Source organism: Muntiacus reevesi, chromosome 1, assembly GCF_963930625.1.
Source record: "Muntiacus reevesi chromosome 1, mMunRee1.1, whole genome shotgun sequence".
In the NCBI taxonomy this organism is placed as follows: Eukaryota; Metazoa; Chordata; class Mammalia; order Artiodactyla; family Cervidae; genus Muntiacus; species Muntiacus reevesi.
The window spans coordinates 230,286,039-230,303,728 of NC_089249.1; the positions used below are offsets into that span (position 1 = coordinate 230,286,039).

Genomic DNA, 17,690 nt, shown 5'->3' on the forward strand with positions numbered 1-17,690 from the left:
CATAAGTTTAGATGACCCTTATAATAGGAAGTTTAATATTATATTAATATTGCTAATTTCTTGATGAAAAAACTGAAATGGAAACTTACTTCACAGGGTATGTTATTTGAATCTTCCAAATGCTGTAGGCTGTGCATGCACTATGAATTCACATAGAAAACTAAATATTTTAAAAATTGAAATAGGCTAAAAGTTTAACAACCATAACTATGTAAATTTTTAAAATCTCAATCTACTTAAATTTAGCAATATTAGATGAGAAAATCTAGTACCATTATGTAATTAAATTTTATAAACAAAATCTTAAGGAAACTTTACTCCAAGAACCTCACCATGAAAGTAAATGTCTTATAAAACAGCTTCAAATTGAGTAATCTATATATTCATTCAATATAATTATGTAAATACAGATGTACATATAAAATAAGAAAAATATGGATATATTTCCAAAGAGGATTGTACATTTTAATTACTTCAGAAAATAACGACCTATAAAAAACAGTTGCAACATTACAAAAAATGAAATTTGAATAATTTACATATCTAGAAAGAGCAAAATGCTATCAAAAATGAGAGTAAGGTTGTGTGATATTAATGACATTTAATAGAAGTTTCATGTCACCTTATTTCCAACTAAAATACCCACAAGTGGTCATTGCTTTTGAAATATAAATACACGACACAGAGAAATCTAAAATCACAACGGTAAGAGAGTAGTGTTTTGTCAGTCATCTATAGCAATAGTATTTCGCATCTCAGTGGGTGTAGTAACGGCTAAGGACTCTGAGCGCCGCTGTTCACCAACTCTAAGAAAAGCTCAGTCAGCTTTCCGTCCAGGTATTAGGGTCTGCAACTCCACAAAGCCGCTCGGATCCCACAGACAGACTCCGGGGCTGCAGAGTAACTCAGCCTCTGAACTTGGGGCACTACGGGTTTCTCCTGAGAAAAAAGATCGCCATAATTTGCAGGAGGAAAACAGAAGCTAAGAAATCAGCGTTCACAGGAAGTATTCTGAGGGAAAAAAACCTTGAGTGAAGCAACAATGGCCGCTCCAAGGAATCGCCTGCAGCGCAGAAGACTGTTCCTGTTGTGCCTTTTCCTAGGGAGGCTGTGGGAGACGGGGGCGAGCCAGATCCGCTACTCGGTACCTGAAGAGACAGAAAAAGGCTACATCGTGGGGAATATCTCCAAGGACCTGGGGCTGGAGCTCCGCGAGCTGGCAGAGCGGGGAGTCCGCATCATCTCCAGAGGTAAGACGCCGCTCTTTGCTCTAAATCCACGAAGCGGCAGCTTGGTCACTGCGGGCAGGATAGACCGGGAGGAGCTCTGCGCTCAGAGCGCGCGGTGTCTGGTGAACTTTAAAGTCCTGGTTGAAGACAGGGTGCAACTTCACGGACTAGAAATAGAAGTCACTGATATCAATGATAATAACCCAAAATTTCAGGTCGAAAATCTGGAAGTAAAAATTAACGAAATCGCTCTGCCCGGAACACGTTATCCACTGCCAGAGGCTGTGGACCCGGATGTGGGCTTGAATTCCCTGCAGAGCTACCAGCTCAGCCCCAATAATCACTTCTCCCTGGACGTGCAAACTGGAGACGACGGAGCTGTAAGCCCAGAGCTGGTGCTGGAGCGCGCCCTGGACCGCGAGGAGGAGGCTGCTCACTACCTGGTCCTCATCGCCACGGACGGAGGCGACCCGCGTCGCTCCAGCACAGTGCACATCCGAGTGACAGTGTTGGATACAAACGACAATGCCCCGGTTTTTGCTCAACCGATTTACCGAGTGAAAGTCCCAGAGAATGTGCCCCCGGGGACGAGGCTGCTTACCGTAAGCGCTAGCGACCCGGATGAAGGAACCAACGGGGAAGTGACTTACAAATTCTGGAAAATTAGTGAAAAACAATCTCCGTTATTCCAGCTGAATGAAAATACTGGCGAAATATCAACAGCGAAGAGTTTAGATTATGAAGAATGTGCGTTTTATGACATGGAAATACAGGCAGAAGATGGTGGGGCATTGAAGGATCGGACCAAAGTACTCATTTCAGTAGAAGATGTCAATGATAATAGACCTGAAGTGACCATTACATCGTTATTTAGTCCAGTGAGGGAAGATGCTCCTCAAGGAACAATAGTCGTTCTTTTCAATGCTCATGACCGAGACTCTGGTAAGAATGGCCAAGTTGTTTGTTCCATCGAGGAGATTCTACCTTTTCAGTTAGAAAAGTCAGTAGAAGATTATTATAGATTGCTGACAGTCCAAAATCTTGACCGAGAAAAAACCTCTGAATATAACATCACAGTGACTGCAACAGATAGAGGAACACCGCCTCAGTCCACGGAAACTCACATCACCCTGCACGTGGTTGACGTCAACGACAATCCACCCTCCTTCTCTCAAACCTCCTACTCTGTCTACCTCCCAGAGAACAATCTTAGAGGCACTTCCATCTTCTCTGTGACAGCCCATGACCCAGACAGCAATGAGAATGCTCGAATTATTTACTCCTTAGAGGAAGACACCATCCAAGGGGCGCCTCTCTCCTCCTATGTCTCTATCAACTCGGACACTGGTGTGCTATTCGCACTGCGCTCCTTCGACTATGAGCAGTTTCGAGATCTTCAAATGCACGTGAAGGCAAGCGACAGTGGGGACCCACCACTCAGCAGCAACGTGTCACTGAGCATATTCGTGCTGGACCAGAATGACAATGTGCCAGAAATCCTGTATCCTGCCCTCCCCACTGATGGCTCCACGGGCGTGGAACTGGCACCCCGCTCTGCAGAGCCAGGATACCTGGTGACCAAGGTGGTGGCAGTGGACAGAGACTCAGGGCAGAATGCCTGGCTGTCCTACCGCCTGCTCAAGGCCAGCGAGCCAGGGCTCTTCTCGGTAGGGCTGCACACGGGCGAGGTGCGCACAGCTCGCGCCCTGCTGGACAGAGATGCGATCAAGCAGAGCTTGGTGGTGGCCGTCCAGGACCACGGCCAGCCCCCTCTCTCTGCCACCGTCACGTTCACGGTGGCTGTGGCTGACAGTATCCCCGATGTCCTGTCTGATCTAGGCAAACTTGACTCTCCTGCCAACCCCGAGGACTCCGGCCTCACACTCTACCTGGTGGTGGCGGTGGCCGCGGTCTCCTGTGTCTTCCTTGCCTTTGTCATTGTGCTACTGGCGCTTAGGCTGAGGCACTGGCACATGTCGCGTCTGCTCCAGGCTTCGGGCAGCGGGTTAACTGGCATGCCAGCGTCTCAGTTTGTGGGCGTGGACGGGGTGCGGGCTTTCCTGCAGACCTATTCGCACGAGGTCTCGCTCACCGCGGACTCGCGGGGGAGTCATGTGATCTTCCCGCAGCCGAACTATGCGGACACGCTCATCAGCCAGGAGAGCTGTGAAAAAAGCGAGCCTTTGTGCGTTTCAGATGATTCCAGGTTTCCTATAGAAGACACCCCTTTCGTTCCAGTGAGTTCGTCTTTTTCTTTACTTTAAAAAAAAATGATTTTCTCTTTAAGTGCTTTCATTTAGGGTAAGTTGATATTAACATATTTCTGACCATACATTTAAATCTTCACTAAGCCTAATTTTTTGCTCTAACACCTATAAGAGTCGGACACGACTTAGCGACTGAACAACAATATAGGAGGCATTTATTGGTTACATCGTTGAAACAATCTTTGCTTTTTCATAGTAATTAACCTAGGGTCAGTGGAAACCCTCTTGGGACAGCCCTCATCATCAGGCACTGGGCATGGCTCTTATCATTGGATAAGGTTGCTTGAGTGGTGGCCACAGTTCACTGCTAATTCTTAGGACAGGTTTCTATTCCTGAAATTTATTATTTTTGTTGTCTGCAATGGCTGCATTGTGAAATTCTTACTTTGAAGACATGTCTACAGCTGATGCTATTTTTGTAAGGGTAAATTAATAAGAAATGCATTCTATTTGGAGAACTAAGTGAAAACTCAAATTCAGTGCTTCTCTTCTGTTTCTATGACCAGACAACACCCCTGAGAGGTGATGTGTTTCAGGTCACATGTTTGTAGAAGTTGTTTGCATTTAGAGATCATTTCTGAGGATGATTCAAGCTTCAGTTATTATTTCCATATCCTCATACAGCATGTTTTATTCTTTTAATGGTGAAAAAATAGCTGTTTATAAACAATAGACATTTAATTTCTGTGAAAAATTTTAACACCATTGGTTCTCATCCTCTTAATACTATAATTGTTAATAATTTGAAATTCTCCTATACTTTATATTTGCTGAAGAGCATTTTCTTGGACTGGACCCTATGAGAAGACAAAACATGGGAAATTAAAATTATTCTTCAACTGTTATTTATGACTCCAACTTTTGAGGCTAAAAATAAATTTGGATATGGGAGATGTTTTAGAAAAATATTCTCAGGAGCTACTAGGAAGGATCTAAGAATATTCACTGGCTTTTAGATATAAAGAGAATAATTATTATTTTGTAATGTGATTTTTAACACAATATTATTTCAAGTAATAAATGACATTGTAGGAGACCTTGAAAATAATATTTGAAATTGACTCAAAATTCTATTTTAAACATGCTGAATATAAGGGCTAAACATGTCTGTCCATCATACAGATGTTTTAATTATTTCAAATGTTCTTTATTCATAAGCAAGTAGGAAAGACATAATGCATTGCTCAGGGTCATATTTTTAACCATAGGATAGGAAAACTATCATTTAAAGTTTCTGTCTTGGGGAGTAACCTTTAGTACTTAGTATACATAAATACTAAAATATGTGTTAATATGGAAAAAGTAATAACAGAAATATTTATGATATATCATGGTAGGTGACTACTATTCTGTGCCATAAAAGGTGACATGTCTTTAAAAGCAGCCCTCAAGGCTCTTTGGATGGATGATTGGGCAGACTGTGGAAAATGCTGAATTCTTGTTTTCTTAAATCAGGCAGGACTTTTGCATTGGTAACAGTTTATATAATAGGCTTAAGGATAAAATTCTTCCCCATCTTAATGTCTTGTCTCTAAAGAAGAGTTAATTAAAATATCTTGGATATCTTCAAAACAATGAGGTAATGAAATATGTAGTAAAGAATACCTTGTGTTGATCATCTTTGCAGTTGGGTGAGGGGTAAATGAAGATTCAATAATAATGCTCCCTAACTTCTTTTGTAAGTTTGAAAATTTCCACAATAAACTTCTTGAAAAACTAAGTATAAAAACATTGCCCGTATACTTTACTAAAACTAAAACTTTAGCAATTACATAACTGTATAATCTATAGATAGATATATATTCTGGGTTTCCTTGGTGGTTCAGTAGTAAAGAATCCTCCTGCCAATGCAGGAGACACCAATTCGATCCCTGGTCCAGGAAGATTCCCCGGAGAAGGAAATGGCAACCTACTCCAGTATTCTTGCTTGGGAAAAAAAACCATAGATAGAAGATCCTGGCGGGCTACAGTCCATGGGGTCGCAAAGAGTTGGACACAACTTACCGTATGAAAAACAACACATTCTGGAGAGAAATTGTCTCAAGACTAAAATATGAGACTGCGATCCCACACGAAGCCTCTGGGCGCCGCTGTCGGCCAGTGCAGGGCTAGCGCTGACACCCGAGATTCCTCAACCTCCAGGCTGGAATTTCCAGCACGGCTACGGATAGAGAGAAGGAAACCAGCTCACACACCCAGGCTCCTGGCTGGGCACTCTGTGCCCAGCACAAACGGATTCCCAGCTCCGCCTGTCCTGGGCCGAAAGTTCTTCTAGTGATGCCGTGAACTGCAGTTTCTTTGGCTTTTCAGAAAGATTGGGACCCAGCGAGAACTAAAGCGCGCAATGGGAGGGAGCTGCACGCAGACACGCCCGGCTGACCGGAGGCAGGTACTGTTTCTCTTCCTGCTGCCTTTGTTCTACCCCGCGCTCTGCGAGCAGATCCGCTACTCGATTCCCGAGGAGCTGGCCAAAGGCTCCGTGGTAGGGAATCTCGCCAGGGATCTAGGGCTCAGTGTCCTGGATGTGTCGGCTCGAAAGCTGCGAGTTAGCGCGGAGAAGCTGCTCTTCAACGTAGACGCGGAGAGCGGGGACTTACTTGTAAAGGACCGAATAGACCGTGAGCAGATATGCAAAGAGAGAAGAAGATGTGAATTGCAGTTGGAAGCCGTGGTGGAAAATCCATTAAATATTTTTCATATCATTGTGGTTGTTGAAGATATTAATGACCATGCTCCTCAATTCGATAAAAAGGAAATACATTTAGACATTTTTGAATCTGTATCCGTAGGTGCACGAATATCCCTGGACCCTGCCACTGACCCCGATATAAACATGAACTCAGTTAAAGATTACCAGATAAATCCTAACCCTTATTTCTCATTAATGGTTAGAGTTAATTCTGACGGTGGCAGATACCCAGAATTATCCTTGGAGAAACCCCTAGACCGAGAAGAGCAGCGATCCCATAGCTTGATACTGACTGCCTTGGATGGAGGGGACCCTCCACGAAGTGCCACCGCTCAAATAGAAATCTCTGTCAAGGACACCAATGATAACCCCCCGGTGTTCAGCCAAGAAGAATATAGACTTAGCGTTAGTGAAAATCTACCCCCTGGGTCCTCCGTGTTGCTGGTGACAGCCACTGACCGGGATGAGGGGGCCAATGCTGAAATAAACTACTACTTCAGGAGCACTGCTCAGAGTACAAGACACAAGTTCTCATTGGATGAGAAAACAGGCATGATTAAGAATAACCAGTCTTTGGATTTTGAGGATATAGAAAGATACACCATGGAAGTGGAAGCAAAGGATGGAGGTGGTCTCTCTTCCCAATGTAAAGTAATCATAGATATCCTTGATGAAAACGACAACATCCCGGAAATAATCATTACTTCTCTCTCTGATCAGATTTTGGAGGGTTCTTTACCAGGAATGGTTGTTGCCCTTTTCAAAACACGGGACCAGGATTCCGGAGGAAATGGAGAAGTCACCTGTCATGTAGGAAGAGATGTTCCTTTCAAGATTTATTCTTCTTCTAATAATTACTACAAGCTGGTGACAGATGGGGATCTAGACCGAGAGCAGACTGTGGAATACAACGTCACCATCACAGCTACTGACCGGGGCAAGCCTCCTCTCTCCTCCAGCACTATCATTACCCTACGCATCACGGACATCAACGACAATGCTCCGCTTTTCCACCAGGCCTCCTACGTCGTCCACGTGGGAGAAAATAACCCTCCTGGTGCCTCCATCGCGCAAGTCAGCGCCTCCGACCCTGACCTCGGGCCCAATGGCCTGGTCTCCTACTTCATCGTGGCCAGCGACCTGGAGCCGCGCGCGCTGTCGTCCTACGTGTCCGTGAACCCGCAGAGCGGCGTGGTGTTCGCGCAGCGCGCCTTCGACCACGAGCAGCTGCGCGCCTTCGAGCTGACGCTGCAGGCCCGCGACCACGGCTCGCCCGCGCTCAGCGCCAACGTGAGCCTGCGCGTGCTGGTGGGCGACCGCAACGACAACGCGCCCAGGGTGCTGTACCCGGCGCTGGGGCCCGACGGCTCGGCGCTCTTCGACACGGTGCCCCGCGCCGCGCAGCCCGGCTACCTGGTCACCAAGGTGGTGGCGGTGGACGCAGACTCTGGACACAACGCCTGGCTGTCCTACCACGTGCTGCAGGCCAGCGAGCCCGGACTGTTCAGCGTGGGGCTGCGCACGGGCGAGGTGCGCACGGCGCGGGCCTTGGGCGACAGGGACGCGGCCCGCCAGCGCCTGCTGGTCGCTGTGCGCGATGGGGGACAGCCGCCCCTCTCGGCCACCGCCACGCTGCTCCTGGTTTTCGCCGACAGCCTGCAGGAGGCGCTGCCGGACCTCAGTGACCGGCCGGCGCCCTCTGACCCCCAGGCTGAGCTGCAGTTTTACCTGGTGGTGGCCTTGGCCTTGATCTCGGTGCTCTTCCTCCTGGCAGTGATTCTGGCGGTCGCCCTGCACCTGCGACGCTCCTCCAGCCCTGCTGCTTGGGGCTGCTTTAAGCCTGGTCTCTGTGTCAAGTCTGGACCCGTGGTTCCTCCCAACTACAGTGAAGGAACTTTACCTTATTCGTACAATCTGTGCGTTGCCCATACTGGAAAGACAGAGTTTAATTTTCTAAGATGTAGTGAGCCTTTGCATCCCACTCAAGACATAGTGTGTGGTGATTCTCCTGGGGCCCTAATTCCACTTCATAGTGGGAATGACTTGGCTACACATCCTGAGACCCTAACACCGGTAAGTTTCTTCTTTTTCTTTTTTGTCTTCTGTAATATTCTATTTTTTTTCATATTTTGGGCATACTATTTCACTTTTACATCTAGAATCATATTTAGAAAATCCATAACTAATCACTGTCTTGTCTTATCAGTTTTTACTGACTGCATTTTCAAGACTCGTTTTGTTCATAAGTTGCCCTGTAATTCAGAAAGGATGTCACTAAATTGGAGATATCTTTTCAAGCTTAAGTTAGCAAAACAGGCTGTGGTCTTGGTTTCTTACCAAATAAATAAATAGTTTGAAATTTAATAATATTCAGGTACTCCTTAAATATCAAAGCAGATGCTCATATCAAAGAAACATGTGTTGCAGATAATCCTGTATGTGTATTCTGGTATCTTCATTTATTTTAACATTTTTTAAAACTGTTGGGACTTCCCTGGCAGTCCAGTGGTTAAGACTCTTTGCTTCCAATACAGGAGGTGGGATTTCGACCCTTGGTCAGGGAACTAAGATCCCACATGGTGCAGCCAAAAATAAAATAAAATTAGATTATTAAAAAATGTAAATTAAACTGTAAGCATTTGAGGGGACATAGTGAACAGATCATGAATCCCTGAAATTGCATGCAAAGTTACAGATGTATGCAGTTTTCCTGGCAGAGGAGTCAAAACTTTCATTCTATTGCCAAGTGTTGCTGTGGGCCCCAAACCTTAATACTAACTACCCTAGAGGAATTTCTCTCTTAAACTTTTGGTCCTACTGGTTTTTCTTTTATATATACTTTTCTTGGTACTCAAATTATACTCTTTCCAAATCTTTTTTCCTCTACATTGAAGATAAGGAATTTCTCAGAAAGCAAATGAAATGTCATTGTGCTCTGTGCTCAATCTCTGACTCTTGATTATCTTTGAAGACAAAAGATAAAATCTTTAAAGAGTTAAATGGGGGGGGGGGGAAGAGATTATTTATGTTGCCATCAACACCCTGATGAAAACAGGTCGTTTGATATGCTTATTTCTTAAAAAACCCACATCACTATTTCTAACTCTGTTTTTAAAAATTGTTTTATAGCACTTGTATGTATTCTCTTCCCATTGCAATAGAGACGTGTTCCTTTTAGTTTGTGATTACCAGCTCAACTCATTTGGTTCAACTTCATAACCTATGATAAAAATACATTTTTCCAAAAAAAATCATTGAGCCACAATAAAACTATTTTAGAAAAATTTGAAAGCCTTTTACAGAATCTCAATGCTAAACAAATATAATTAGTTAACCAATCTAAAATTTAAAAATTTTAAGTGAATTAAAAGGGATTATCTCATAATAATCTCTATATGAATGTCTACTAAACACTGCTGAACCATTTAAATCTGAATTTCAAATAAAATTGTAAGGCTTTTCTGAATATAGCTAGAAGCTCATAGGAAAGAAAACAAGCATTACTTACCTTTGAAAGTGGATATATTTATATTGGGAAAATAAGTGTTGCAAATATAAATTTAATTGACCATTATTTAATACTCTGTAGTACTTTCATTCCACTTTATTCCACCGAGTAATGGCAATCCACCTCCAGCATTCTTGCCTGGGAAATCCCATGGACAGAGGAACCTGGCGGGCTACAGCCCATGGGTCGCAAAAGAGTCGGACACGACTTAGGGACTAAACAACAAGAAGAAAACTACAGATATCAGTTGAGAAACCAAAGAAGAAATGTAAAATAAAATATGCAACAAAAAATAGAGTCCCTTTGTTTTCTATTGCATACGTAAGTGGGTGCAGTAACTTCTGAGGACTCTGAGCGCCGCTGTTCATCTACTATGAGAGAACCGCAGCCAGCGCTCAATCCGGATTCTCAGGGCTCCAGCTACACAAAGCTCCACGGTTACTGCAAACCAGCTCCAGGGCTGCAGCGAAACTCACTTCAGAATTTAAGATGCGCAGGCCGCAGAGACTTCTGCAGCCCGAGTAAGAAAAAGGAATCAGCCAAAACACAGCGTGCCCAGTGAGGACATAGCGAGAATCCCGTCACCAGACAACAATGGCCGCTCAAAGGAATCGCTCCTACCTCATCGCGCTGGTCCAGCTCTGCCTTCTCCTCTGTATGTCGTGGGAGACCGAAGCTCGGCAGATCCGCTACTCGGTTCCCGAGGAGTTAGAGAGAGGTTCTTTTGTGGGCAACATCTCCAAAGACTTGGGACTGGAGCCCCGGGAGCTAGCGGAGCGAGGAGTCCGCATCGTCTCCAGAGGTAGGACGCAGCTCTTTGCTCTGAACCCGCGAAGCGGCAGCCTGGTCACCGCGGGCAGGATAGACCGGGAGGAGCTCTGCGCTCAGAGCGCGCGGTGTCTGGTGAGTTTTAACATTCTTGTGGAAGATAGGGTGAAACTTTTCGGAGTAGAAATAGAAGTAACTGATATCAATGATAATGCACCAAAATTTCAAGCAGAAAATCTAGATGTAAAAATTAATGAAAACGTCGCTCCAGGAATGCGTTTTCCTCTCCCGGAAGCTGTTGATCCAGATGTGGGCGTAAACTCCCTACAGAGCTACCAGCTCAGCTCCAATAAGCACTTCTCTCTAGCAGTTCAAAGCCGTGTCAGTGGCGTTAAGTCCCCGGAGCTGGTGCTGGAGCACGCCCTGGATCGCGAGGAAGAGGCAATGCACCGTCTGGTTCTCACTGCCGTCGACGGGGGAGACCCTCTCCGATCTGGCACTGTCCTCATCAGTGTGACTGTTTTCGATGCAAATGACAATGCACCAGTCTTCAGTTTGCCTGAATACCGAGTGAGTGTTCTGGAGAACTTGCCTGTGGGCTCACGGCTGTTGACAGTCACCGCCACCGACAGGGATGAAGGTGCCAACGGAGAAGTGACATATTCATTCCGAAAATTACATGACACACAATTGTTGAAATTCCAACTAAACAAAAATACTGGGGAAATAAAGCTATCAGAAAATCTAGATTACGAAGAGACAGGTTTCTATGAAATAGAAATACAAGCTGAAGATGGAGGGGCATATCTTGCAACTGCTAAAGTATTGATTACAATAGAAGATGTAAATGACAATAGTCCAGAGGTAACCATCACATCTCTGTTTAGTCCCCTGATGGAAGATTCACCTCTAGGGACTGTTGTAGCTCTTTTAAATGTGCATGATCTGGACTCTGGGCAGAATGGACAGGTCACCTGTTCCATACTGGGGAATCTGCCATTTAAGTTAGAAAAATCGATTGATAGTTATTATAGATTGGTGACACACACAGTTCTTGACAGGGAACAGGTATCCTCTTACAATATCACATTAAGAGCCACAGATGGAGGAATTCCACCCCTATCAACAGAAACTCACTTCACCCTGCAAGTGGCAGATATCAACGACAACCCACCTACGTTCTCTCACATCTCCTACTTTACCTATATCCCAGAGAACAACCCCAGAGGTGCCTCCATCTTCTCGGTGACTGCACTGGACCCAGACAGCAAAGAAAATGCCCAGATTATTTACTCCCTGGCTGAAGACACTATCCAGGGGGCACCACTATCCTCCTATATCTCCATCAATTCTGACACAGGAGTCCTATATGCACTGCGATCCTTCGACTATGAGCAGTTCCGTAATCTGCAGATGCAAGTGACAGCCACTGACAGTGGGGACCCACCACTCAGCAGCAACGTATCACTGAGCATATTCGTGCTGGACCAGAATGACAATGCGCCAGATATCCTGTATCCTGCCCTCCCTACCGATGGCTCCACAGGCGTGGAACTGGCACCCCGCTCTGCAGAGCCAGGATACCTGGTGACCAAGGTGGTGGCAGTGGACAGAGACTCGGGACAGAACGCCTGGCTGTCCTACCGCCTGCTCAAGGCCAGCGAGCCAGGGCTCTTCTCGGTGGGGTTGCATACGGGCGAGGTGCGCACAGCGCGGGCCCTGCTGGACAGAGACGCGCTCAAGCAAAACCTGGTAGTGGCGGTCCAAGACCACGGGCAGCCCCCTCTCTCGGCCACCGTCACGCTCACGGTGGCTGTGGCCGACAGCATCCCAGATGTCCTTGCTGAACTGGGCAGCTTGGAGGTCCCGCCGGCCTCTGATGCTTCAGACCTCACCCTGTATCTGGTGGTGGCGGTGGCCGCGGTCTCCTGCGTCTTCCTCGCCTTTGTCATTGTACTGGTGGCGCTCAAGCTGAGAGGCTGGCACACGTCGCGTCTGCTCCAGGCTTCCGGAGGCGGATTGGGCATACCAGCCTCGCACTTTGTGGGCGTGGACGGGGTACGGACTTTCCTGCAGACCTATTCCCACGAGGTCTCTCTCACCGCGGACTCGCGGAGGAGTCATGTGATCTTTCCGCAACCCAACTACGCGGACACACCTATCAGCCAGGAGAGCTGTGAGAAAAAAGATCCTCTGTCTTTGTTAGATGATTCGAAGTTTCCTGTAGAAGATACCCCTTTGGTGCCAGTGAGTTCTGTTTTTGCTCCTTTTCTCACCTTTAAGAATTATGATTAGTTTTACTGTTAGGTTTGCAGCATTATGGTGGGATCCTAATCCTAAGTTTTTCACTTTTCCCTCCATTTCAGTGACATTGGCTTCTGGTTAAAACATTGAGGAATAGAATTAAGGATTAATTAAGAATTAAGAATAACCATTAATTACTTGATGATAATTAAGGATGATATGTTTTTACTTTCTGGTAAATAGTCACTTAATCCCAGTGAATCATAGGCTGTTATGATTAGCTTCACAGTCTTGTGTTTTATAGTTTTGTTGCGTATAGTACTCGCAGTTCCTAAGAGAAGATTTTCATACAGAAGTGTCTTGTCAATTTGTGTGCTCTCCTGGTGGCTACATGCTGAAATCCTTAGACAACCCTGCCTCTTGTTATGAAGTCAGGCCTGGTAAGAATAGGTAAATGTCAGAAACAAATGCATTAGCCTTACTGGAAATCCTGCTCATTTTCAGTGCTTAAATTTTTGAAGTATAATCATACCTGGTAACACTGCAGCATCCATTTTGCCTGTGATTCTAATTTCATACTGTCATGTGGAAGATATACCATTTTAATTTTACTTTCCTTGTTCTATAGGGACTCCAGAGAACCGATAAAAGGTATTATGTTAAGCAGACTTGAGGTTCTGCTTTCTCTGCACTTTTTTGTTAAATTCTCCAATCTCTAAGGCTGAAATATATACATATATATAATTTGGGGAGATAGACTGGTACATGTTCCCAAGTACAGGAACAAAGATGTATGCCAAAGTAATTTCAGTGACTACAGAGAGAATGGAAGATCCACCCGAAATTGAAAACTCTGAAATTTACAGTCAAAATAAACTTAAAGTTAAAAAAAAGTCATTTCTGCATGAGAGGTGAATCAAGCAGAGAAGTACACAGAATTCTAAACAGATGGTCAGTGGAACTACTGAGGAGTCCATTTAAAGTGATGATAGTGATGTATTTGGTTTGATCTCTAACTATTCTATTAATTTATATTAATGTTCTTCTAAACTAATATGGTAGCATAAAGTCAAATCATGCCCTAATGTGTTTCGAAGTGTTTATGAGACATGATTTTTTTTCCCATGTCATTCAACTTTTGTTCAAGGATATGTCTGTGGAAAAGAGCAAAGTTACTATCTTTGGAGCTATAGTCAATAACTTTTCTTTTTTAACTTCCAAATAATTGAATCTTTCACATTTCTGACCATGAGAGTCAAAATCATTCTGCATATATTTCAAATAATTCTATTATTTTGAAAAAACACAGGTTTTAAAAAAGCTACTCTTTTGGCATGGTAGCTATTGTTCGCAAATATGTTGAAATATACTAATTATTTAAAAGCAATATAGGACACCTTAGATGACTGTAATGAATACTAAAGTGGTTGTATTCTAGTTCTTAAATATGGGGGGATGGATTAAGCCTAGATTTAAGACCAAAAATAATTTTTGTGCTTATCTTTAGTACTTTCCTTTGTGGATACTTACTCTTTAAAGGATCTACTGTGATTGCCTCTTGATAGAACTGGATAGCAGTAGGCGATGGAATAGGAGATCTATTTTGCATTCGACATTCTTCTGTGCCTTTTAGATTTTTTTAAAGAACTGTTTCACCCTATTCAATATCTATGTAAAATTTTAACATATAAAATATTGGTTTAGCCAAAAAATTCATTCGGATTTTTCCGTAAGATGTTACAAACTTTTGGTCAACACAATATATAATAGTTTTGACTATGTGAAAAAAAAAGTTTCATGAAGAAAACAGAATCACCGGAGGAATAAGGTTCAAATATTTTAGCTGCGGTCATCTTGTCTTTAAAGAAAGACTTCCTGAAATAAAGCAGAAAACGTAAGCTGCGGTTCCACGCGAAGCCTCTGGGCGCCGCTGTCGGCCAGTGCAGGGCAAGCTCTGAAGCCCGGGATTCCTCAGCCTCTAGGCAGGGATTTCCTGCGCAGCCACCAACACAGAGAGAAGGAAACCCGCTTATACACTGGGGCTCCTGGCCGCGCAGATTCTCCCTAGCGCACAAGGATTCCCAGCCCCTAGACTGGGGGTCCGCCTGTCCTGGGCCAAATGCTTTACCAGTGTGCCAGGTGCACTTTCTCCAACTAGAAAGACTGGGACCCAGCAAGAACTAGAGCGCGCAATGGGAGGGAGCTGCACGCAGACACGCCCGGCTGACCGGAGGCAGGTACTGTTTCTCTTCCTGCTGCCTTTGTTCTACCCCGCGCTCTGCGAGCAGATCCGCTACTCGATTCCCGAGGAGCTGGCCAAGGGTTCCGTGGTAGGGAATCTCGCCAGGGATCTAGGGCTCAGTGTCCTGGATGTGTCGGCTCGAAAGCTGCGAGTTAGTGCGGAGAAGCTGCTCTTCAACGTAGACGCGGAGAGCGGGGACTTACTTGTAAAGGACCGAATAGACCGTGAGCAGATATGCAAAGAGAGAAGATGTGAATTGCAGTTGGAAGCCGTGGTGGAAAATCCTTTAAATATTTTTCATATCATTGTGATTGTTGAAGATATTAATGACCATGCTCCCCAATTCCATAAGGATGAAATATTCTTAGAAATTAGTGAATCTGTCAGCCCGGGGACTGGAACAATTCTTGAGCCTGCAAATGATCCCGATATTAGTATGAATTCACTGAGCAAATACCAACTAAGTCCTAATGAGTATTTCTCTTTAGTGGTGAAAGACAATCCTGACGGGGGCAGATATCCAGAACTGGTATTGAAGAAGGCCCTGGATCGAGAAACGCAGAACGTTCACCATTTGGTGCTGACAGCCTTAGACAGCGGGGATCCGCCGCAAAGCGGCACAGCTCAGATCCAAGTCCTGGTGGTGGATGCCAACGATAACCCCCCTGTGTTCAGCCAAGATGTGTACAAGGTCAGCCTTCGGGAAGATGTGCCCCCAGGCACCTTCGTGCTGAGGGTGAGCGCTACCGATCAAGACGAAGGCATCAATGCAGAGATCACCTACTCATTCCTTGGTGTGGCTGATACAGTCCGGCACGTGTTCTCTCTGGATTCTGCTACAGGAAACATCATAACTCATCAACCCTTGGATTATGAAAATGTAGGAAGATACGCCATGGTTGTGGAAGCAAAGGACAGAGGATCCCTCTCTACACGGTGTAAAGTAATTATAGAGATTTTGGACGAAAATGACAACAGCCCAGAAATAATCATCACTTCTCTTTCAGATCAGATTTTAGAGGATTCCCCGCCAGGAATGGTTGTGGCTCTCTTCAAAACACGGGACCAGGATTCCAAGGAAAATGGAGAAGTCACGTGTAATTTAAGTAGAGACATTCCGTTTAAAATTCATTCTTCTTCTAATAATTACTACAAGTTAGTAACAGATGGGGCCCTGGACAGAGAACGGACTCCGCAATACAACGTCACTATCACAGCCATTGACCGGGGCAAGCCACCCCTCTCCTCCAGCACTACCATTACCCTACGCATCACTGATGTCAACGACAACGCTCCGGTTTTCCACCAGGCCTCCTATGTGGTCCACGTGGCAGAGAACAACCCACCCGGCGCTTCTATCGCCCAAGTCAGCGCTCGCGACCCAGACCTGGGACCCAACGGCCAGGTCTCATACTCCATCGTGGCCAGCGACCTGGAGCCGCGCGCGCTGTCGTCCTACGTGTCCGTGAACCCGCAGAGCGGCGTGGTGTTCGCGCAGCGCGCCTTCGACCACGAGCAGCTGCGCGCCTTCGAGCTGACGCTGCAGGCCCGCGACCACGGCTCGCCCGCGCTCAGCGCCAACGTGAGCCTGCGCGTGCTGGTGGGCGACCGCAACGACAACGCGCCCAGGGTGCTGTACCCGGCGCTGGGGCCCGACGGCTCGGCGCTCTTCGACACGGTGCCCCGCGCCGCGCAGCCCGGCTACCTGGTCACCAAGGTGGTGGCGGTGGACGCAGACTCTGGACACAACGCCTGGCTGTCCTACCACGTGCTGCAGGCCAGCGAGCCCGGACTGTTCAGCGTGGGGCTGCGCACGGGCGAGGTGCGCACGGCGCGGGCCTTGGGCGACAGGGACGCGGCCCGCCAGCGCCTACTGGTCGCTGTGCGCGATGGGGGACAGCCGCCCCTCTCGGCCACCGCCACGCTGCTCCTGGTTTTCGCCGACAGCCTGCAGGAGGCGCTGCCGGACCTCAGCGACCGCCCGGCACCCCGTGACCCCCAGGCTGAGCTGCAGTTTTACCTGGTGGTAGCCTTGGCCTTGATCTCGGTGCTCTTCCTCCTCGCGGTGATTCTGGCCATCGCCGTGCGCCTTCGAAGCTCTTCCAGCCCCAGCGCCAGGGGCTTCTTTGGGTCTATTCTTTGTTCTAAGTCTGGTCCTGAGATTCCTCATAACTACAGTGAGGGAACGTTGCCCTATGCCTATAATTTATGTGTGCCAGGGACTCAAACTAATCCAGAGCTTAATTTTCTCACATCTGTTGAACACTGTCCTGCCATACAAGACATTCTCAACAAAGATAGCTCTTCAGTGCTATTGGATAGCATTTTAACTCCTAGTGTTGAAGCAGATAAGAACACTTTTAAACAGGTAAGTACTTAATACGTTTTATATTCCAGTATGCCAATATATTCTAATAGAGCACTGTTTTTTGAGATTTTAGATTCCATCTCTTGATAAAGTTCCTAAAATAAATGTAGTTCAAACCCATGGGTATTACTGTTAAGACTAAAGTTTACAATGCTGCAAACCCTCTACTATTCAAATATATTTTAAGGTAAAGTATATAGAGAAGGCTCAGGCCAATTTTTCATGAAATAGAATGCCTTTTTTTTTTTTTTTTGCGGTGGCATGTGGGATATTAGTTCCCACATGGGATTGAAGCTGTTTCTTTGCACTGGAAGCATGGAGTCTCAACCACTGGACCACCAGGGAAGTCCCTAGAATGCCTTTTAATTAAGGATA

At 45.8% G+C, this 17,690-nt stretch overlaps 1 protein-coding gene across 15 annotated transcripts in view; it reads left to right on the forward strand.

Moving 5' to 3' along the window:
* LOC136156218 (protocadherin gamma-C3) overlaps positions 1–17,690 on the forward strand; it is a 165,522-nt gene that overhangs the window by 53,968 nt on the left and 93,864 nt on the right. The window contains exon 1 of one of the 15 annotated variants that reach the window (XM_065918749.1): positions 304–3,466. The exons of 10 other annotated variants lie outside the window; for them this stretch is intronic. In XM_065918749.1, coding sequence (XP_065774821.1) covers positions 1,043–3,466 — 2,424 coding nt within the window. In that variant the 5' untranslated portion in view covers positions 304–1,042. Of the gene's footprint in view, positions 1–303; positions 3,467–5,668; positions 8,259–10,099; positions 12,709–13,821; positions 17,316–17,690 lie in introns of those variants that run through there. 4 more of the 15 variants (XM_065918756.1, XM_065918752.1, XM_065918764.1 and 1 more) reach the window with 4 other exon arrangements.